Source organism: Aquarana catesbeiana, linkage group LG04, assembly GCF_042186555.1.
Source record: "Aquarana catesbeiana isolate 2022-GZ linkage group LG04, ASM4218655v1, whole genome shotgun sequence".
NCBI lineage: Eukaryota > Metazoa > Chordata > Amphibia > Anura > Ranidae > Aquarana > Aquarana catesbeiana.
The window spans coordinates 74,127,433-74,151,510 of NC_133327.1; the positions used below are offsets into that span (position 1 = coordinate 74,127,433).

The 24,078-nt window shown below is 42.4% G+C and overlaps 1 protein-coding gene across 1 annotated transcript; it reads right to left on the minus strand.

The window, feature by feature from the left end:
* Positions 1-1,885: 1,885 nt before the first annotated feature.
* Positions 1,886-7,453, minus strand: TDRD15 (tudor domain containing 15). The gene has a single exon (XM_073629042.1). It carries the CDS (start codon positions 7,450-7,452, stop codon positions 1,906-1,908), a length of 5,547 nt encoding a protein of 1,848 aa, XP_073485143.1. The 5' UTR covers position 7,453; the 3' UTR covers positions 1,886-1,905.
* Between the last annotated feature and the right edge of the window lie 16,625 nt (positions 7,454-24,078).

Below are 24,078 nucleotides of genomic sequence, written 5' to 3' on the forward strand. Positions count from 1 at the left end.
GCACTGTGGTACAGTATCTCCTTGCAAAATTGTGAGTACTCAACAATTCCCAGGACCTTGTAGGAGGCCAGTGACATCGCTCTTCCTGCACCATGGAAACCGGAGACAAATGTAGTAATGTTTTTTCTTGTCACAATTGAAGTCTATAGGTCATGTTTATACTTTTTTTATGCCAGTGTTTCTAAACTGGCGTCCAGCGATTCTCACTATTTTGGTAGATATCTAGCCGCCCAACATTGTTTTCCATGCATACTAACAGGGTCAGGGTCGGGACAAGAGAAGAAAGAGCCAGAACAGCTGATGCCATTGCCAGGCCTAGAGCACCTTGATGAGTTGCAGCAGGGTCCCGAGTGCTGGAGCACTCTCTGCGCTCCTGCATCCGGTACTAAAATTAGTAACACTTCTGTCAGGCAGAGTGATCTCCAAGACTGCGAGACCCAGCCTCTGCCATGACATTCAGAGATCAGGAAGACAGAGCGACACCGCACGGGGAAGGGCTGGATGTAAAGGTAATTAAAAGGCCAAATTCACCTTGCAACATGTTCTAGCTGGTACCATCCACCACCCCTACAACTATATCAGCAAGCGGGGGATCATCTCCCAACACCCACTGTCACATTTCAAAAAAAGTGCAGCTATGCAGGGTTCTGCTTGCACAGCCACATCATTTATTTAAAGGAATCTGTGAATGAAGAAAACTAAATGTCCCGTCATCCACAGTGGCAAATGGGCTTGTAGTTCTCAATGGAATGTGAGAGTGCCCTCTTAGACCTGTCATTGCACTAGTGATCTGCCGATTTTGGGTGCAATGCTTTGCAGGCTCCTGTGAGGAAAAATAATAAATGCACTTTTTTTCGTACAAAAGAAAGAAAATGCACATTTGTTATTTTTCACTAAAGGTGAACTTTGCCTTAAAATTACCCAAAGGAGTAGTTGAGTGCAGCAGGCTGAGGATAAACATTATTGCAATCAAATTCAGTTTGTGGAGGGGTAGGAGGTTAGCACTGACCACGGCAGCATTAGTGGCCAATATATTAATTTGCTCCTTCATGTTGCATTAGTAGTCAGTGCCAGTGTTTATTAACCCCTTCATGCTGCCAGTATGAAGGGGTAAAAACTGCCACATTATGAAGGGGTTAATAAACACTGTCACTGACCACTAATGCAGCATGAGGTTAATGAACACTGCCACTTACCACCAATGGGGAGGGATGTTTTAAATAACACTGAATCACTGAACAAGTTTTTTGAACTACAGATCTAAAATATATTTCAGGGGTCCCAAGATCTCCAAATTTATGCCAATGGTTCCTCCGAGGTAAAAAGGCTGATTTAGAGCCCTTTCACACTGCTAGTGCCCAGGCGTCGGCGGTAAAGCGCCGTTAGTTTTAGCGTCGCTTTACCATCGTTTTTGCGGTGCTTTTCGGGGCGCTTTAAACCCCCGCTGGAGGCTGAAGGGTTAAAAGTGCCGCTGCCGAAGCGCTGCCCATTGATTTCAATGGCCAGGGGCACTTTTAGGAGCGGTGTATACACTGCTCCTAAAGCGCTGCAAAGAAGCTGCCTGCAGGACTTTTTTTGACGTCCTGCCAGCGCAGCGCCCCAGTGTGAAAGCACTTGGGCTTTCACACTGGGATTGCAGATGAGGCTTTTTTCAGGCGCTATTTTTTAGCGCTAAAGCACCTGAAAAACGCCTGCAGTGTGATAGGGGTCTTAATCCTTTCAACAAGGGGATGAAGGGGCAAAGGTAAACAGCAGACTTTACATGTAGTGCAGATTCTGCATTAAATGGAAAGGCATGATCCTGAACCAACAAGTATGAATGCTTTAAATACTGTACTATTACTTACAGAGGAGTAGTTTGCATGAGTTTAATTCTTACCATATGGCAGACCTTGGAGGTGGCTCTCAGTTTATTGTTCTAATGCACTCCACTTGTGATCCCACAAAACATCCATTGTTTCTTGCATCAGTGGCCAGTCCCTTAGCAATTAATTTTTCAGTCAAATTTCCTTCACCATAAATAAATACTTCTGTAACACTGGTGTCAACTTTAATAGGAAAAATGAGCAAGTCACGATCACAAATAAAATCCATGCAGTACCTTATTGCATCTGCAGGCCAATGGTCTTTGTTTTTGGGAAGAACGCCGTGAAGCTTGCATCGAATGGTTAGGGCAGGCAGACTAGCAATTTCTTTTGAAATGACCTTGAGTTTGCTGTATTCCGAATAAGGAACGGACTTGTAGATTCCATAGTCTACAAGATTCAGTAAAATAGAGCTCATGTTGATGCTAGCTATTTCGGCTCTGCACCACTTATTTACTTCAAAGCACTCAACCAGGCAAGCAGAACCAAGCCTTATCAAAGCACCATTAAAGGGCAAGAGATCATTTGTCAGTTCTTTAAGCAGCTTGGATAACTTGTTCATCGAAAAAATTGAGTTTTCTAGCTGGACACAGAAACAATTGGGGGTAAGAAAGTTAACAACAAATCCAGCATGCAATTCTAAACACCTGAGTAAAACCCTTGGTATAGAAGATAGCAAAATTTCTGTTTCAAAATGAAAGCTAGACACGGTATTGCTTATTTTCTGCGTAATTTGTTGTGATGTAGTATTAAAGTGCTTCATCAGCATTACATCCTCAATCAATAGATCTACTTTCCAGCAGCTCTCAGTCTCCAAAAATTTAAGAAACAGGATGTGCAGCTCCTTTTGCAGAATAGACTGCATTTGTGAATGAAAGAAAATTACTCCAACGTTTTCCATCCAAATCCATTTGCATGGAATAGCCTGATGAGGCAGCGATAGTGCTATAGCAGGAAGTGATTTGGCATTGTGCATACTTATTATTTCATGGGCACCATGGTCCACAAAGAACACTGACATCTCTGTTGTTCTTAAAAAGATTTTTTCAACAGTTGCACGAAACCAAGTTTGCATTTTCTCAGACTTCACCAAACACACCATCCCTTCAGAGATGTCTTTTGCTATGAGCCGGTTGTCAGCCTGTTTGACAGCTGCTGAAATCTGCTCACTAATTTTGGATTCTTCTGTATACCTGGCCAAGGTAACAAAAAGTAGTCCACTGTTTGACAGGTAAATGTTTTTCACTTTTTCAATCTGATTGTATTTCAAGGCCATGTCTGATCTTGGCATAGTGCATTTTTTATCCAAGGAAGATGATTCTGGAGAAGCCCCTGTGCTTTGAAGAAACTCTGTTACAGACTCCCCTTTTAAGGTCATACTGACTTCCCACTGACTGTCATGTCTGCAAAGAAAAACACAACTGAGTGTTTCATTTGTAATTTTTTCAGAAAACTTGTCCAACACATTTTTACTCCAGTCACCATTTTGACATTTCTGAACACCAGTTAGGAAAACTGGAATGCTTAACCTGGGTGCTTTAAAAAATATGTCAGGGAGTTTGAAAATGGAAGAAAAATCCACTTTGGCTGTATTGCCATAATCAACAAACTCCACTTCAAAGGAACTGCCTTTCAAAATTTTTTTAACCTCTGCTCTATAAAAAGCCTTGTCATCTGGATACTGAGCAACAACTAAAGCCCCTTCCTCAAGATGCTTTTCTTCAATAGGTTGGAAAGACATGTCATTTAGTTCTTTCTCTAGTTGCAATACATGTTTCTCATTTTCAGCTAGCTGTATGTAGAACTCAGAAGGGCTGGATATGCAAGATGCATACACAAGATGAGTGGAGCCAGTTTCTGGAACATTTTGAGGTAGATCAGTTGATTTTAAAGGCTTTTTAAGGCTTGGTGGACTGCAGGAATTCTGAGATTGTGGGGGACTTGGTGACTTTGATCCCTGCACAGTTTCATGTAAAGGCTCCTTTTGAAATTTACACATAGAATTCTGAAAACTATCTAAAGGAAATCTAAAATTTTCTCCTGCAATTGCATTTCCATTCAAATCAGAAATTTTATTTTTTTTGTCTTTGCCAGGAGAATCAGATCCTTTGCTCACATCTTGTAGAGTGTGTTTTTTTGCAGAAATTGGAAGGGCAGCGCTGCCACCCTCCAGGCTTGATACATTCTTTGACACCTTTGGCTGTACCTGCACCCCCAATATTTCTTTTATTTTACTATTTACAGAGATAGTTCCGCAACTCAAGTCCAATTCCAGTTGTCCTTCCTTGTCTATGGATACTACAGTAGCACTGAGAGGTTTGTCAACACACTGATCTTCAAACCAAGCTTTGGCCTCTGTGGTAAAAGTGGCTTCTTTTAAGCCTGACAGGTAACATGGAATAGCTTGCATAGGCTCAAATAAAACATCTGCAGCTTCCTCAGGTATAGGCAATAATTCATTTTTTTTTACCATGTGGCTGTCCCCAAAGTCTACAAAAAAGGCTAGGGCATAGTGTGAGTCCACAGCATGTGCTAATGCTCTGTAAAAAAAACCATCTTCAGTGTATTTAACAATACACAATTCCTCCATTTTTTTTCCTGTTTCAGGATTTATCCTCTCGCCTAAATGAGACACCTTCTTCATTAACACGTCAATAGTGTTTTCGTTTTTTGCAAGCTGGCAGTAAAATTTCCCTGTATTGTAAATGAAGGTAATGTAAATGTTTTCTTTGGTTCCCACCTCAAGGTCAAAAGTGGAGTAACAAAATGTATGCAGACGAACAGATGGAACTGTGTCTTTACAGATAAGCTGCCCTTTGCTAGCTTGCCAATTGTTTGCAGAAAAGGGATATTCCAGCTCTACTGCATTATAGAGGGCATCCGAGCCATGACTGAACAGAGTAATGACAATACTTTTGAGGTCAGTGGCAGACTCTACAAAATTCTTAAAGTCCTTGCAAGCACTGGCAGACCATGTGTGAGGAGTGCTGAGAGAAAATACTACCTCACTCAAGCAACAGCGAAAAGCCTGACCTTCCCACTGAAGAAATTGGGGTTTAATTTCTCTAAGCTCTGAAATCAACAATCTCTCCACTCTCCCGTAGTCAACAAAGATCACATCAACTTCATTTCTAGAGACCTGGTTCACAACAGAAGCTCTGTAATACTTGCCAGTATTTGGTAACCTTGCAATACAAGCCATTTGTCCATTTTGATATCTGCTGTTGCAAGATTTATAGAAAGTTTGCATTTCATCCATCAAGTTATCTAGAGCAGTAAGGTTGCAGGACAGTTGGCACCAAAAACATGCTGGTGACTCCACATGAGAACACTTTACAAACATAACAGTCCCAGGCTTAAATATATATCGCTTGAAGGAAATTTGAGAAATATGTGAACTTGTGCTATGCGATAGTTCACTAAAGGAAAAATTTTGGCCTTTTGTTTGTGTCTTCACAGTACACTCACGTAATGACACCTCTACATCACCTTTGGTTATATGCCCAACAATAGCAGATTTTTTGCCATTAGTGTTATTGTCCATGCATTTTGTACTTTCTGGCAATTGACAAGCTTGATCGACAGATCCGGAATTTAAATTAACTTTCCAAAACTCCGCATGGCCAGCTTTCACCAAAATAGACACAATATCAGAACCTTCAGAGCTCTCAAAAAGACGCATTTCCACTACGTATTGGAACTTGCGTTTTGCAAGAACATGGCAAAGAAGAGGTTTCCCATTCACAATTTCTTTAAAGGCATCTATTGCACTTTTTACCCACACTTCATCTTGGGGAAATGCGTATGCTAGAGTGCAGCCCATTGCCAGGGCAGGCAAAGTACTGAACTTTGGCAACAAAACCTTGACTTCATAGAAAGCAACAGTCTCTGTATTTCCAAAGTCAATGAAATAAACTGAAATTTCCGGGTTATGCACTTCAGTGATCACAGCCCTGTAATAATGACCATCTTTTGCATACAGGGCACAGCAAAGTTGACCAGGTTTGGGATCGTCTATCACCATTTCCATGAGTTCACATTTATTGTATTGTTCTGCTATCTCTGCCATCATGGTATTAAACTCCACTTGGCATGCATCAGTCCTTATCCAGAAGTTTGAAGGGTTCAGTACGTATTCAACATATGCCACATGGATTGAGTCTGGGTCCATTTGTAAGGAGTTGTACGAAATAACTTCTTCGCTATCCATTTCTTTGGATACAGAAGCTTCCGGCTGAGCTGAGTCTGAACTCCCCTCATATTCCGAATTCACAATATTGGTAAAAGAGTTAGGCGAGAACATTGGAACTTGCTGGTTTGTCAGATGACAGTCAGAACACAGTTCATATTCCTTTTCATATAAGGATATCCTGAAAACTTTTTCTTCACTGCAAAACTCATCAATGTAAGCAATTACAATTTGTCCTGTAAGAGCCCGCTTTAACAACAATAACTGCATGTTTTTTGCACTCTCTGCACGGTCATTTACCCTAGATAAGGCGCATGGAATGGACAACATAGGCAAAACCAGGAACTCTTTCTTCAACTGATGAATGTCTGTGGACCCTATAGTTTCACTGCTGCCAACATCAAAAAAAAAGACTTTTATATCATTACAAGTCAGAAGTGTCTGGATAACGCCCCTATACCACAGTCCATCTTTTCTCTTGGCGGCACAAAGCATTCCATAGTTTCCAAGTGTAGCATTTGCTTCTGTTTTAAGCGATTCATAGTATGAGCACATTCTAGTGGTCAGTGTACGCAACTCTGCTTCCCACGAGAGAATTTGACAATAAAAGCGTTCTGGACTCATCGCTGAAGAAATTTTAATTTTTTCCATAACTCCGACAGAAATGGCAGGCTTTAGATGATCCATCACCTTCTGAAAACGTAGGTCATTAGCATTCAAGCTCAGAGGGATGTTTGAGGTTAACTTCTTCTGCTGAAGCAAGTCAGGCATTTGCTTACCTTGGGAATTTGCTGGGAATTTGTGAATGAGCTCAACAAGCAAGCAGAAGGTGTCAGAATCCATATATTTAGCGACACTTAGATCAATGGCATTGTTAATGATTTTTGGCACTTCCAAGAGAATGACTTGATGAGGTAAGAAGGTATTGACATGTCCATTATGCTGTTCTCCAACCAAGGAGGAAAAGAAGTTTATTGCTCTGGGAGACCACTTCTCATCCAGCGGAAGTACATTTGAAAAGATTCCATTCACTACTTTGGGTGGGAGTGTGAACAACTCTCCAGTAGCAGAAGCAATTTGTTGCAAATCAACTTTTATTGTGTTTCCTTGATCTATGAGGACTACTTCAAACTTCTGCTTCACTTTATCCAAAATTTTCCCTCTGTGCCATAACCCAAGAGGTTTATCTTGCACCAAGCAAAACTCTCCAATACCAAGGTCCTCGTTCACTTTAGAAACAAGTTGTAACTCTGTTCGTAGTATGTGGTAGTCATGTTCATAACTAGATATGTATCTTCCTTGAAATTTCACCAGCACCTCACCAGGAACGCAACTGACATTCAAGATTGTAAAGTCCATTTTCAAATCATGCTTTTGACACAAAGACATGTAATCCATTTCATCTAAAAAAAATAAATGAAGTAAACATTAGACAAAAAGACAATTTATATTTTGCCCTACATCAGGGCAATAAGCAATACATCCTTGCAACTTGCACACATTGCTCCTAATTTCCTGTTGTGGACAGTTCATTTTTCTGGCATAATGTAAAACCTTTATCCCAAAAGAAAAAACAACGGTTTGCTTTAACGGCTTATAAAAGTGTTATCTGGATTTCCGCAAGCCCACATGCTAATGCATCTTACACTAACCCCTCCCCAGACTGACAATGCTGCAGTCCAAAGGGTGGCCAACAATCGTACCGTGTGTACGAGGCTTTAGATGCGATGGCTGCAGTCTTTTTTAGGCTTGCTTTCTTTTATTTTGACCTGCTGATCCTGCCAGCAAGTCTGTTCAACAGGCAAAAGTCAAAGAGGTGAAAGCCTTTAACCGCTTCCATACCGGGCCATTGTCATATGGCGTCTGCAGGATGTCTCTGTCCCTTCGGACGGGCGTCATGACGTCCTGGGTTTCTCGCTGCTCTTGCGGCCCCCGCAGTGCGGCAATCGAGTATGAGGCATGTCCCTCGGGACACAGCCCATCCCAGATGAGTGTAAAGAGACAATAAAGATTGGCTCTTCACCACGTGACCGGCTGTGTCCAATCACAGCCGGTCACAGAATGTCAACAAACTGCGGTAATGAGCTGTTACCGGGCTCTCCTCACACACTGAATGTGTGTGAGGAGGAGATTGCGGTAACAGCTCATTACTGCCTACAGTATAAAAACACATTGATTGCCTCCCCTCAATAAAAAGGACCTGTCACCAGCCCATCAGAGTACCCGAGTACCTATCTGCAGCCCATGCTTCATAGAATATACGTTGGTGTGTTTGCTTTCCAAAATGAAGTCATTTTGTGGGCAAATCCACTGTCCTGGTGCTCCAGGACCTTCAAAAGTGTGATAGGAAGAAATGAAATTATATGTGTAATTTATGCTCCTAGAACGCCTGAAGGTACTACTTCAATGGTGGACCTCTCTATGTGGCCAGGCTGTGTAAAAGTCTTGCACATGTTTTATAGTCATGCCCAAGAGAAGGGGTAGCAGAATGTATTTTGGGGCGTAATTTTTGCTATGTACATGCTGTGTGTTAGAAATATATTATTAAATTGAACACTTTCTGTAAAAAACAAAACAAAACACAAGTTTTCATTTTCTTTCCACGTTTTCCCGAAGACTGGTGGAAAACAATGAACCGTTCAAGAGACTCATTATGCCTCATAAAATATACCCTGGGGTGTTTGCTTTCCAAAATGGGGTCATTTTGAGGGTAATTCAAATTAATCCATTAATTCCATAAGGCCCCTCCAGGGCCTTCAAAGGTGTGATAGGTTGTTAAGAAATTTTATGTGCAATTTATGCTCCTAGAACGCCCTGCATGTTGGACCTCTCTATGTGGCTAGGCTGTGAAAAAGTCCCACACATGTGGTATCGCCATACTCGGGAGGAGTAGCTAAATATATTTTGAGGTGTAATTGAAAGTATGCATATGCTGTGTGTGAGAAATAACATGAAAATTTTGATTAAAAAAAAAAAAAATTCTTCATTTTCCCAAGAATTGTGGGAAAAAAATTACAACTTCAAAAAACTCACTATGCCTCTTACCTAAATACCTTGGACTGTCTACTTTTCAAAAAGGGGTCATTTGGGGGGTATTTGTACTTTCCTGACATTTCAAGGCCTCAAGAGATGAGAAAGGCCATCAGTACATCAGGTGTGATCAATTTTCAATAATTTGCACCATGTGCACAGACAAGTGTAGCGCTATAGGTTTTTAGAAGCTTATGATGTAACTTATGTAAATTTATGAAAAAGAAAAAAATGTCTATGTCAATCCACAATAAATTAGAAGTTTAACAAATTAAAAAGTAAAGTCTCTGATGCTCTTCGGGTGTCTCTTCAAATACAAAAGACTGCTGTTAGTCCAAAAGGTATATAATTCCTTAATCACCATGTGGATAACATGCAAAGATTTAAGTGTGATGGACCCTCCACATAGAAAGAGTGAAGGCTTACCAGAGGGATTGAACTCATAAGAACGTACGTTCAATGAGTCAATCTAGCTTGTATCACCAACAGGCAATCAAAAGGAAGGACCTCCCAACTGGATGGCGACAAAAACTCCCAATGTATCCAGACTCCTGAGGGAACTATCTTTGAAATGGATGGCAAACCTTCCCATGGATCATCTCAGAGGGATAGCCCATATGAAAATAAAGAAGGGGGGCCACATAGCATAATACCGTTTTGTAAAACAAATTTATTAAAAATAAGTAAACAACTTACATTTCAGTAGTAAAAAAAGTGCTTCAAGTAAAATTTATGGCAGGCAGTGGAGTCTCCCGACACGTTTCGTCTTATAAGACTTCATCTGTGGTACTCACCCACTGCTGCCATGCCCCTTAATATAGATATCTTAGCCCCCTTAATGAGGATCCAGCTCGTATCTAAAATTGACAAGCACTTCCGGGTTTGGCCAAGATGGCGGACCCGAGTGCGTTCCAAGCCTCAATATGGTGTGTATATATGCGTTCCAACGTCATGCCAGTTATTGTTGTAAAATATAATGAGATTGAAAGTGTAAGGATAAAGACCGCTTCCTTGAAAAAGAAATCCCCAATAAATTAGAACTGATAAGGTTGCTATATTTCTCTAAAAGAGAATGTAATCCGAGATAGGGAAAGCGAGTGGCCGGACGTGCGTCACCTCGTCACGTGAGACGAACGCACGTCACTTCCCTTCTCGTGGACCGCTAAAGGTAAACAGCGGCTCAAGCCTCGTTTTGGTAATCATCAACCCAGTGACGTCAGTTAAGCTTGATACCGACGACACTGCGAAGCAACAGTGCACAGTAACGTTGGCTACAATCTGCGCAGCCAACAGGCAATCAAAAGATCAATGTAAACTTTAAATGAAAATATGAATATGTGTAATTATGAAAATAATATATCAATGACAATTATCACTCAGTGTGTCCAATATATAATGGTATCGTGGTGGTAAACAACAAACATAGAGAAATATAGGAAAATAAGCTAACCTACTGAGATAATGAAATAAAAATTAGAAGATGGAGAAGTGAAAGATATAAGGTATGAAATAAATGAAGATGAAAAAAATGAGAAAAATATGGGAAAAATAAAAATTGAAAAATAAAGAAAAAGATAAATATAATAAGAAATAAAATAAAAAATGAAAATAACAAAAAAAAAATAAAAAATAAAATAAAATAAAAAAATAATAAAAAATAAATAAAAAATAAAAAATATAATGAAAAATAAAAAATAGAATAATAAAATTAAATAAAGAAGAGAGAAATAAATAAAATAAAAATAAATATAAAAATAAAATAAAAAATGTAAAATGTAAAATTAAGAACTAAGAAAAATTAGACAAGAAAGAAAGTGAATACGAATAATGAAAATGAGTACCCCAGATGAAGTCTTATAAGACGAAACGCGTCGGGAGACTCCACTGCCTGCCATAAATTTTACTTGAAGCGCTTTTTTTACTACTGAAATGTAAGTTGTTTACTTATTTTTAATAAATTTGTTTTACAAAACGGTATTATGCTATGTGGCCCCCCTTCTTTATTTTCATATGGGCTATCCCTCTGAGATGATCCATGGGAAGGTTTGCCATCCATTTCAAAGATAGTTCCCTCAGGAGTCTGGATACATTGGGAGTTTTTGTCGCCATCCAGTTGGGAGATCCTTCCTTTTGATTGCCTGTTGGTGATACAAGCTAGATTGACTCATTGAACGTACGTACGAGTTCAATCCCTCTGGTAAGCCTTCACTCTTTCTATGTGGAGGGTCCATCACACTTAAATCTTTGCATGTGTTATCCACGTGGTGATTAAGGAATTATATACCTTTTGGACTAACAGCAGTCTTTTGTATCTGAAGAGAAACCCAAAGAGCATCAGAGACTTTACTTTTTAATTTGTTAAACTTTTCATTTATTGTGGATTGACAGACATTTTTTTCTTTTTCATAAATTTACATAAATTACATCATAAGCTTCTAAAAACCTATAGCGCTACACTTGTCTGTGCACTTATTTTTGACAAAATCCTTATTTGTTGTGTGAGATGCTGTTTTGTGGGTCAAGCGCAGGGTTAAACTTTTTTTCTTCTTTGTTAATAATTTGCACCGTGGCTTGTATACTCTATAACTTTCACACAGATCAAATAATATACACTTATCTGGGTTATTTTTTTACCAAAGATATGTAGCAGTATTAATTTTGGCCCAGATTTATGAACAAAAATTACCGTATTTATCGGCATATAACACACACTTTTTTCCCCTTAAAATCAGGGGAAAATTGTGGGTTCATGTTATACGCCGATTCCCCCCCCCCCCCCCCCCGACATAGTCGAGTGTACTCGGATAGCTCCGCTCACAGTCACGCCCAGTCCCGCCCTATTATGTACATAACACAAGGACTGGGCGTGACTGTGAGCGGAGCTAGCCGAGTACACTCGGCTATGTATGTATATGGGCGGCGCTCAGCTCCGCTCACAGTCACGCCCAGTCCCGCCATTGGACCTGTGTTATGTCCATCATAGGGTGGGACTGGGCGGGACTACGAGAGGAGCCGAGGACCGGCTCTTCGTATCTTGGAGCTATTTTCAAACTGCAGTGACACTGACAAGTCACTGCAGTTTAACTGCAGCCTGGGCAAGGCCGCAGATGGACACTGGCAAGGCTGCAGATGGACAATGGCAAGGCTGCAGATGGACAATGGCAAGGCTGCAGATGGACAATGGCAAGGCTGCAGATGGACAATGGCAAGGCTGCAGATGGACAATGGCAAGGCTGCAGATGGACAATGGCAAGGCTGCAGATGGACACTGGCAAGGCTGCAGATGGACACTGGCAAGGCTGCAGATGGACACTGGCAAGGCTGCAGATGGACACTGGCAAGGCTGCAGATGGACACTGGCAAGGCTGCAGATGGACACTGGCAAGGCTGCAAATGACACTGGCAAGGCTGCAAATGACACTGGCAAGGCTGCAAACGACACTTGCAAGGCTGCAAACGACACTGGCAAGGCTGCAAAGGCTGCGAATGACACTTGCAAGGCTGCAAATGACACTGACAAGGCTGCAAATGACACTGACAAGGCTGCAAATGACACTGACAAGGCTGCAAATGACACTGACAAGGCTGCAAATGACACTGACAAGGCTGCAAATGACACTGACAAGGCTGCAAATGACACTGGACAAGCATACAGATGGACGCTGTGCAAGGCTGCAGATGGACACTGATAAGGCTGTATTTATTTATTTTTTACGACAGTACAAAGTATGAAAACACAGTGGTGATTATATACTACCAATAGAAAGTTCTATTTGTGTGAAAAAAATTTAAAAAATGTGGGTACATTGTTGCATGACTGAGTAATTGGCATTCAAAATACAAGAGCGCTGAAAGCTGAAAATTGGTCTGGGCCAGAAGGGTGTATAATTGCACTGTATTGAAGTGGTTAAAATTAAATTGGATATAAACCCCATTCATGAAAATTGACCTGGGCACATCTACAGTATCTCACAAGAGTACACCCCTCACATTTTTATAAATATTTTATTATATCTTTTCATGTGACAACACTGAAGAAATGACACTTTGCTACAATGCAAAGCAGTGAGTGTACAGTTTGTATAACAGTGTAAATTTGCTGTCCCCTCAAAATAACAACATACAGTCATTAATGTCTAAACCGCTGGCAACAAAAGTGAGTACACCCCTAAGTGAAAATGTCCAAATTGGGCCCAATTAGCCATTTTACCCTTCCCAGTGTCATGTGACTCAGTGTTACAAGGCCTCAGGTATGAATGGGAAGCAGGTGTGTTAAATTTGGTGTTATCGCTCTCACTCTCTCATACTGGTCATTGGACGTTCAACATGGCACCTCATGACAAAGAACTCTGAGGATCTGAAAAAAAAGAATTGTTGCTCTACATAAAGATGGCCTAGGCTATAAGATTACCAAGACCCTGAAACTAAGCTGCAGCACGGTGGCCTAGACCATACAGAGGTTTAACACGACAGGTTCGACTCAGAACATGGCCATGGTCAACCAAAGAAGTTGAGTGCACGTGCTCAGCGTCATATCCAGAGGTTGTCTTTGGGAAATAGACGTATGAGTGCATTGCTGCAGGGGTTGAAGGGGTGGGGGGGGGTCAGCCTGTCAGTGCTCAGACCCTACACCGCACACTGCATCAAATTGGTCTGCTTGGCTGTCATCCCAGAAGGAAACCTCTTCTAAAGATGATGCACAAGAAAGCCTGCCAACAGTTTGCTGAAGACAAGCAGACTAAGGACATGGATTACTGGAACAATGTCCTGTGGTCTGATGAGAACAAGATAAACCTACTTGGTTCAGATGGTGTCAAGCGTGTGTGGCGGCAACCAGGTGAGGAGTACAAAGACAAGTGTCTTGCCTACAGTCAAGCATGGTGTTGGAACTGTCATGTTCTGGGGCTGCATGGGTGCTGCCGGCACTGGAGAGCTACAGATCATTGAGGGAACCATGAATGCCAACATGTACTGTGACATACTGAAGCAGAGCATGATCCCCTACCTTTGGAGACTAGGCCACAGGGCAGTATTCCAACACGATCATGACCCCAAACACACCTCAAAGACGACCACTGCTCTGCTAAAAAAGAAGCTGGAGGTAAAGGTGATGGACTGGTCAAGCATGTCTCCAGACCTAAACCCTATTGAGCATCTGTGGGTTATCCTCAAACAGAAGGTGAAGGAGTGCAAGGTCTCCAACATCCACCAGCTCCATGATGTCATCATGGACAAGTGAAAGGGGACTCCAGTGGCAACATGTGAAGCTCTAAAGAACTCCCTGCCCAAGAGGGTTAAGGCTTAATGTACAAGGGATGTTTTTATAATGTCTCCTGAACGATTTAACTTGACTGATAGTAACCCACGTTTAAAACATCCATTTTGCCGCGTTAACGTTTAGAAGCATTTGGAAAAAAAAAAAAAACTTTTTTTTTTTTTTTTTCAAAATAGCCAAAAATGAAAAACGCCCGTAAACGAAACACGGCTAAACGCGAGTTACCCACTTTTGGCGTCTGAAACTTCGGTGTCTGATCTCATTTTTTTGCCTTCAAAGGAAAGCCTATAAACGCAACTGCCTAAAAACGATATTAAACGAACCTGTGTACATGTACACGTAAGATAACATTTGATGGGTTCAGGGGTAGTTAACCACTTGCCGACCGCCTAATGCACATATACGGCGGCAGAATGGCACGGGCAGGCAGAATCACGTACCTGTACGTGATCTGCCTCCCGCGGGCGGGGGGTCCGATCGGACCCCCCCCGGTGCCAGCGGCGGTCGGCATTTGACTGGGAGCGTCGGGAGGCGAGGGGGAGACCATCCGATCGTGGCCCCCCCCTCGCGATCGCTCCCAGCCAATCGGAATCCTCCCCTGCCTGTGTGTAGTTTCACACAGGCAGAGGATGTGATGTCATCTCTCCTCGGCTTGGCAGTTTCCGTCCCAGCGCCGAGGAGAGAAGACATGTGAGTGCACAACACACACACACACACAGTAGAACATGCCAGGCATAATTTCCACCCCCGATCCCCCCCCAATCACCCCCCCCCCCGTCACAAACTGACAGCAAGCAGTATTTTTTTTTTTTCTGATTACTGCATGGTGTCAGTTTGTGACAGTTACAGTGTTAGGGCAGTTAGTATTACCCCCCTTTAGGTCTAGGATACCCCCCTAACCCCCCCTAATAAAGTTTTAACCCCTTGATCACCCCCTGTCACCAGTGTCACTAAGCGATCATTTTTCTGATCGCTGTATTAGTGTCGCTGGTGACGCTAGTTAGGGACCTAAATATTTAGGTTCGCCGTCAGCGTTTTATAGCGACAGGGACCCCCACATACTACCTAATAAATATTTTAACCCCTTGATTGCCCCCTAGTTAACCCTTTCACCACTGATCACCGTATAACCGTTACGGGTGACGCTGGTTAGTTCGTTTATTTTTTATAGTATCAGGGCACCCGCCGTTTATTACCGAATAAAGGTTTAGCCCCCTGATCGCCCGGCGGTGATATGCGTCGCCCCAGGCAGCGTCAGATTAGTGCCAGTACTGCTAACACCCACGCACGCAGCATACGCCTCCCTTAGTGGTATAGTATCTGTACGGATCAATATCTGATCCGATCAGATCTGTACTAGCGTCCCCAGCAGTTTAGGGTTCCCAAAAACGCAGTGTTAGCGGGATCAGCCCAGATACCCGCTAGCAGCTGCGTTTTTCCCCTCTGCCCGGCCCAGCCCACCCAAGTGCAGTATCGATCGATCACTGTCACTTACAAAACACTAAACGCATAACTGCAGCGTTCGCAGAGTCAGGCCTGATCCCTGCGATCGCTAACAGTTTTTTTGGTAGCATTTTGGTGAACTGGCAAGCACCAGCCCCAGGCAGCGTCAGATTAGTGCCAGTACCGCTAACACCCACGCACGCACCGTACGCCTCCCTTAGTGGTATAGTATCTGATCCGATCAGATCTATACTAGCGTCCCCAGCAGTTTAGGGTTCCAAAAACGCAGTGTTAGCGGGATCAGCCCAGATACCTGCTAGCACCTGCATTTTGCCCCTCCGCCCGGCCCAGCCCAGCCCACCCAAGTGCAGTATCGATCGATCACTGACACTTACAAAACACTAAACGCATAACTGCAGCGTTCGCAGAGTCAGGCCTGATCCCTGCGATCGCTAACAGTTTTTTTTGTAGCGTTTTGGTGAACTGGCAAGCACCAGCGGCCTAGTACACCCCGGTTGTAGTCAAACCAGCACTGCAGTAACACTTGGTGACGTGGCGAGTCCCATAAGTGCAGTTCAAGCTGGTGAGGTGGCAAGCACAAGTAGTGTCCCGCTGCCACCAAGAAGACAAACACAGGCCCGTCGTGCCCATAGTGCCCTTCCTGCTGCATTCGCCAATCCTAATTGGGAACCCACCGCTTCTGCAGCGCCCGTACTTCCCCCATTCACATCCCCAACCAAATGCAGTCGGCTGCATGAGAGGCATTTTCTTTATGTCCTCCCGAGTACCCCTACCCAACGAACCCCCCCAAAAAAGATGTCGTGTCTGCAGCAAGCGCGGATATAGGCGTGACACCCGCTATTATTGTCCCTCCTGTCCTGACAATCCTGGTCTTTGCATCGGTGAATGTTTTGAACGCTACCATGCACTAGTTGAGTATTAGCATAGGGTACAGCATTGCACAGACTAGGCACACTTTCACAGGGTCTCCCAAGATGCCATCGCATTTTGAGAGACCCGAACCTGGAACCGGTTACAGTTATAAAAGTTCGTTACAAAAAAAAAGTGTAAAAAAAAAAAACATACAAAAATATAAAATAAAAAAAAAATAGTTGTCGTTTTATTGTTCTCTCTCTCTCTATTCTCTCTCTATTGTTCTGCTCTTTTTTACTGTATTCTATTCTGTAATGTTTTATTGTTATTATGTTTTATCATGTTTGCTTTTCAGATATGCAATTTTTTATACCTTACCGTTTACTGTGCTTTATTGTTAACCATTTTTTTGTCTTCAGGTACGCCATTCACGACTTTGAGTGGTTATACCAGAATGATGCCTGCAGGTTTGGGTATCATCTTGGTATCATTCTTTTCAGCCAGCGATCGGCTTTCATGTAAAAGCAATCCTAGCAGCTAATTAGCCTCTAGACTGCTTTTACAAGCAGTGGGAGGGAATGCCCCCCCCAACGTCTTCCGTGTTTTTCTCTGGCTCTCCTGTCTCGACAGGGAACCTGAGAATGCAGCCGGTGATTCAGCCAGCTGACCATAGAGCTGATGAGAGACCAGAGTGGCTCCAAACATCTCTATGGCCTAAGAAACCGGAAGCTACGAGCATTTTATGACTTAGATTTTGCCGGATGTAAACAGCGCCATTGGGAAATTGGGAAAGCATTTTATCACACCGATCTTGGTGTGGTCAGATGCTTTGAGGGCAGAGGAGAAATCTAGGGTCTAATAGACCCCAATTTTTGCAAAAAAGAGTACCTGTCACTACCTATTGCTATGATAGGGGATATTTACATTCCCTGAGATAACAATAAAAATGATTTAAAAAAAAAAAAATGAAAGGAACAGTTTAAAAATAAGATAAAAAAATAATAATAATAAAGAAAAAAAAAAAAAAAAAGCACCCCTGTCCCCCCTGCTCTCGCGCTAAGGCGAACGCAAGCGTCGGTCTGACGTCAAATGTAAACAGCAATTGCACTATGCATGTGAGGTATCACCGCGAACGTCAGATCGAGGGCAGTAATTTTAGCAGTAGACCTCCTCTGTAAATCTAAAGTGGTAACCTGAAAAAGGCTTTTAAAGGCTTTTAAAAATGTATTTAGTTTGTCGCCACTGCACGTTTGTGCGCAATTTTAAAGCATGTCATGTTTGGTATCCATGTACTCGGCCTAAGATCATCTTTTTTATTTCATCAGACATTTGGGCAATATAGTGTGTTTTAGTGCATTAAAATTTTAAAAAGTGTGTTTTTTTCCCCAAAAAATGCGTTTGAAAAATTGCTGCGCAAATACTGTGTGAAAAAAAAAAATGAAACACCCACCATTTTAATCTGTAGGGCATTTGCTTTAAAAAAATATATAATGTTTGGGGGTTCAAAGTAATTTTCTTGCAAAAAAAAATTATTTTTTTATGTAATCAAAAAGTGTCAGAAAGGGCTTTGTCTTCAAGTGGTTAGAAGAGTGGGTGATGTGTGACATAAGCTTCTAGATGTTGTGCATAAAATGCCAGGACAGTTCAAAACCCCCCCAAATGACCCCATTTTGGAAAGTAGACACCCCAAGCTATTTGCTGAGAGGCATGTCGAGTCCATGGAATATTTTATATTGTGACACAAGTTGCGGGAAAGAGACAATTTTTTATTTTTTTTATTTTTTTTTGCGCAAAGTTGTCACTAAATGATATATTGCTCAAACATGCCATGGGAATATGTGAAATTACACCCCAAAATACATTCTGTTGCTTCTCCTGAGTACGGGGATACCACATGTGTGAGACTTTTTGGGAGCCTAGCCGCGTACGGGACCCCGAAAACCAAGCACCGCCTTCAGGCTTTCTAAGGCCGTAAATTTTTGATTTCACTCTTCACTGCCTATCACAGTTTCGGAGGCCATGGAATGCCCAGGTGGCAAAAAACCCCCCCAAATGACCCCATTTTGGAAAGTAGACACCCCAAGCTATTTGATGAGAGGTATAGTGAGTATTTTGCAGACCTCACTTTTTGTCACAAAGTTTTGAAAATTGAAAAAAGAAAAAAAAAAAATTTTTTTTCTCGTCTTTCTTTATTTTCAAAAACAAATGAGAGCTGCAAAAAACTCACCATGCCTCTCAGCAAATAGCTTGGGGTGTCTACTTTCCAAAATGGGGTCATTTGGGGGGGGTTTGTGCCACCTGGGCATTCCATGGCCTCCGAAACTGTGATAGGTAGTGAGGAGTAAAATCAAAAATGTACGCCCTTAGAAATCCTGAAGGCAGTGATTGGTTTTCGGGGCCCTGTACGCGGCTAGGCTCCCAAAAAGTCCCACACATGTGGTATCCCCGTACTCAGGAGAAGCAGCTAAATGTATTTTGGGGTGCAATTCTACATATGCCCATGGCCTGTGTGAGCAATATATAATTTAGTGACAACTTTGTGCAAAAAAAAAAAAAAAATTTGTCACTTTCCCGCAACTTGTGTCAAAATATAAAACATTCCATGGACTCAATATGCCTCAAAGCAAATAGCTTGGGGTGTCTACTTTCCAAAATGGGGTCATTTGGGGGGGTTTTATGCCATCTGGGAATTTTATGGCCTTCAAAACTGTGATAGGTAGTGAGGAGTAAAATCAAAAATGTACGCCCTTAGAAATCCTGAAGGCAGTGATTGGTTTTCGGGGCCCCGTATGCGGCTAGGCTCCCAAAAAGTCCCACACATGTGGTATCCCCATACTCAGGAGAAGCAGCTAAATGTATTTTGGGGTGCAATTCCACATATGCCCATGGCCTGTGTGAGCAATATATCATTTAGTGACAACTTTTTGTAATTTTTTTTTTTTTTTTTTTTGTCATTATTCAATCACTTGGGACAAAAAAAATGAATATTCAATGGGCTCAACATGCCTCTCAGCAAATTCCTTGGGGTGTCTACTTTCCAGAATGGGGTCATTTGTGGGGGTTTTGTACTGCCCTGCCATTTTAGCACCTCAAGAAACGACATAGGCAGTCATAAATTAAAGGCTGTGTAAATTCCAGAAAATGTACCCTAGTTTGTAGGCGCTATAACTTTTGCGCAAACCAATAAATATACACTTATTGACATTTTTTCTACCAAAGACATGTGGCCGAATACATTTTGGCCTAAATGTATGACTAAAATTGAGTTTATTGGATTTTTTTAGAACAAAAAGTAGAAAATATCATTTTTTTTCAAAATTTTCGGTCTTTTTCCGTGTATAGCGCAAAAAATAAAAACGGCAGAGGTGATCAAATACCATCAAAAGAAAGCTCTATTTGTGGGAAGAAAAGGACGCAAATTTCGTTTGGGTACAGCATTGCATGACCGCGCAATTAGCAGTTAAAGCGACGCAGTGCCGGATTGTAAAAAGTGCTCTGGTCAGGAAGGGGGTAAAACCTTCCGGGGCTGAAGTGGTTAAAAAAAGGATCCAACTGCCTCTGAACGTCCATTTACCAACGGCAGTGTACATGAGGCCTAAGGCAGTGCTGGAAAATAATGGTGGTCACACAAAATTTGACACTTTGGGCCCAATTTGGACATTTTCACTTAGGGGTGTACACACTTTTGTTGCCAGTGGTTTAGACATTAAAGGGTTACTAAACCCTCTTTTTTTTTTAAAAACATGTTATACTTACCTCCCCTGTGCAGTTGGTTTTGCAGAGTGTCCCCGATCCTCTTCTTCTGGGGTCCCTCAGTGGCGCTTGCGACTCCTACTCTTCTCGAGTGCCCTGTCGGAGAAGCGCTCTCCTTCGGGACACCCGTGCAGGCACGCTCCCTTGCTCTGCTGCTAGACACAGGCAGCAGGACTTGGCCCTGCCCCTCGGGTCATTGGATTTGAGTGACAGCAGCGGGAGCCAATGGCTGTGCTGCTATCAATATATCTAATCAGGACACAAGACACTGGGTAGAGATGGTGTGTTCGTCCCCGGGGCAACTAGAACTAGAAATAAAGCGTTACTGGATCTACTGATTACCAACAATACAGACCTGATCACGGATGTGGAAGTACGGGGCAATTTAGGAAACAGCGATCACAGGTCAATTGGCTTCAGTATAAATCACACAAATAGCAAACATAAGGGGAATACAAAGACACTGAATTTCAAAAGAGCCAACTTCCCTAAACTACGAACCTTGTTAGAAGGCATAAATTGGGATAAAATCTTAGGAACAAAGAAAATGGAGGAGAGATGGATTTGCTTTAAGAGCATATTAAATAAGGGTATTAGCCAGTGCATCCCATTGGGTAATAAATTTAAAAGAGCGAACAAAAGTCCTGGATGGCTTAAAAGCATATGCAAAGGATGCATATAAAAGCAAAGGAGAAGGCCTTCAAAAAAATACAAGGTTGAGGGATCATCAGCATTCAGCAATGCAACAGGAAATGTAAGGGTGCAATTAGGGCGGCTAAGAAGGAACACGAAAGACACATAGTGGTGGTGAGCAAAAAAATCCCAAGAAATTCTTTAAGTATGTAAACAGTAAAAAAAAAGGGAGGACAGACCATATTGGCCCCATAAACAATGAGGAAGGACATCTGATTACAAAGGATGGGGAGATGGCGAAGGTATTGAATGTATTCTTCTCTTCAGTCTTCACGAGTGAATCGGGGGGCTTCAGTAACCAAAACTGCAGTGTTTGTTCTCATGACACATCACAGGAAGCACCTCCATGATTAACAGATGACAGAATTAACCACTTGACAGCTGGGCACTTATACCCCCTTCCTAACCAGATCAATTTTCAGCTTTTGGTGCTCTCACATTTTGAATGACAATTACTCAGTCATGCAACACTGTATCTATATGAAATTTTTGTCCTTTTTTTCACACAAATGGAGCTTTCTTTTGGTGGTATTTAATCACCGCTGGGTTCTTTATTTTTTGCGCCGTAAAAGAAAAAAGACCGAAAAATCTGTAAAAAAATACATTTTTCTTCATTTCTGTTATAATATTTTGCAAATTAGTAATTTTTCTTCATATATTTTGGCCAAAATTTATACCGCTACATATCTTTGGGTAAAATTAACCCAAATCGGTGGATATTATTTGGTCTTTGTGAAAGTTAGAGAGTCCAAAAGCTATGGTGCGAATATCTGAAAATTGATCACACCTGAAGTACTGACGGCCTATCTAATTTCTTGAGACCCTAACATTCCAGAAAAGTACAAATACCCCCCAAATGACCCCTTTTTGGAAAGAAGACATTCCAAGGTATTTAGAAAGATGCATGGTGAGTTTTTTGAAGTTGTCATTTTTTCCCACAATTCTTTGCAAAATCAAGGTTTTTTTTTTACTTTTTTTTTTTTCCCACAAAATTGTAATATTAGCAGGTTATTTCTCACACACCGCATATGCATACCACAAATTACACACCAAAACACATTCTGCTATTACTCCCGAGTACGGCGATACCACATGTGTGAGACTTTTACACAGCGTGGCCACATACAGAGGCCCAACATGCAGGGGAGCACCTTCAGGCGTTCTGGAGCACCCAGGCCAATTCTGACATTTCTCTCCTACATGTAAATATCATCATTTATTAGCTAGAAAATTACATAGAACCCCAAAACATTATATATGTTTTTTTAGCAAAGACCCTAGAGAATACAATGGCGGTCGTTGCAACTTTTTATCTCGCACGGTATTTGCGCAGCAATTTTTTAACGCGTTTTTTTTGGAAAAAAAACTGTTTTGTGCTTTACAAAAACCAAAACAGTAAAGTTAGCCTAATGTTTTTGCATAATGTGAAAGATGAAGTTATGCCGAGTAAATAGATACCCAACATGTCACCTTTCAAAATTGCACGCGCTTGTGGAACGGCGCCAAACTTTGCTACTCAAAAATCCCCATAGGCGACGCTTTAAAATTTTTTACTGGTTACATGTTTTGAGTTACAGAGGAGGTCTAGGGCCAAAATTATTGCTCTCGCTCTACCGATCGCAGCGATACCTCACATGTGTGGTTTGAACACCGTTTTCATATGTGGGCGGGACTTACGTATGCGTTCGCTTCTGCATGCGAGCACACAGGGACAGGGGCGCTTTAAAATTTTTTTTTTTTTTTTTTATTGTTCATTTTACTTTATTTATTTTAGTTTGATGCTTTTTTCCAAAAAAAAAAAAAATTTGACCACTTTTATTCCTATTACAAGGAATATAAACATCCTTGTAATAGGAATATGGCATGACAGGTCCTCTTTACAGTGAGATATGGGGTCAATAAGACCCCACATCTCACCTCTAGGATGGGAAGCCTGAAATTAAAAAAAAAAAAAAAAAAAAAACGATCCTGGCTTCGATCGTAGCGGTGAGTCGGTAGAAGCGCGGGAGGGGGAGGACATCCCCTCTCGCCTCCCGTAAGAACGATCAAGCAGTGGAACAGCTGCTATAATCGTTCTCATAATGTAGGGAATCGCCGGCTGAAAAAGCTGATATCTGAATGATGCCTGTAGCTGCAACCATCATTCAGATATCTCCGCACAAAGTCAAGGACGTTGTATGATGGCCGGCGGGCGGGAAGTGGTTAAAACCCTTTTTTTTTTAACACAAAGTTGTCCATTTATACAATATTTCTACCACATAACATGTACATACCAAAAATGACACCCCAAAATAGATTCTCCTGCTCCTCCTGAGTACGGCGATACCACATGTGTGAGACTTCCACAGCCTGGCCACATACAGAGGGCGAGTACAGCTGAGCATGGCTCAGCATGGCAGGGTATGGCGGGGTATTGCGGAGTATGGCGGGGTATGGCAGGGTATTGCAGAGTATGGCGGGGTATGGCAGGGTATTGCAGAGTATGGCGGGGTATGGCAGGGTATTGCAGAGTATGGCGGGGTATGGCAGGGTATTGCAGAGTATGGCGGGGTATGGCAGGGTATTGCAGAGTATGGCGGGGTATGGCAGGGTATTGCAGAGTATGGCGGGGTATGGCGGGGGCATGGCAGAGTATGGTGGGGTATGGCGGGGGCATGGCAGAGTATGGCGGGGTATGGCGGGGTATGGCGGGGTATGGCGGGGGCATGGCAGAGGATGGCGGGGGCATGGCAGAGGATGGCGGGGGCATGGCAGAGGATGGCGGGGGCATGGCAGAGGATGGCGGGGGCATGGCAGAGGATGGCGGGGGCATGGCAGAGGATGGCGGGGGCATGGCAGAGGATGGCGGGGGCATGGCAGAGGATGGCGGGGGCATGGCAGAGGATGGCGGGGGCATGGCAGAGGATGGCGGGGGCATGGCAGAGGATGGCGGGGGCATGGCAGAGGATGGCGGGGGC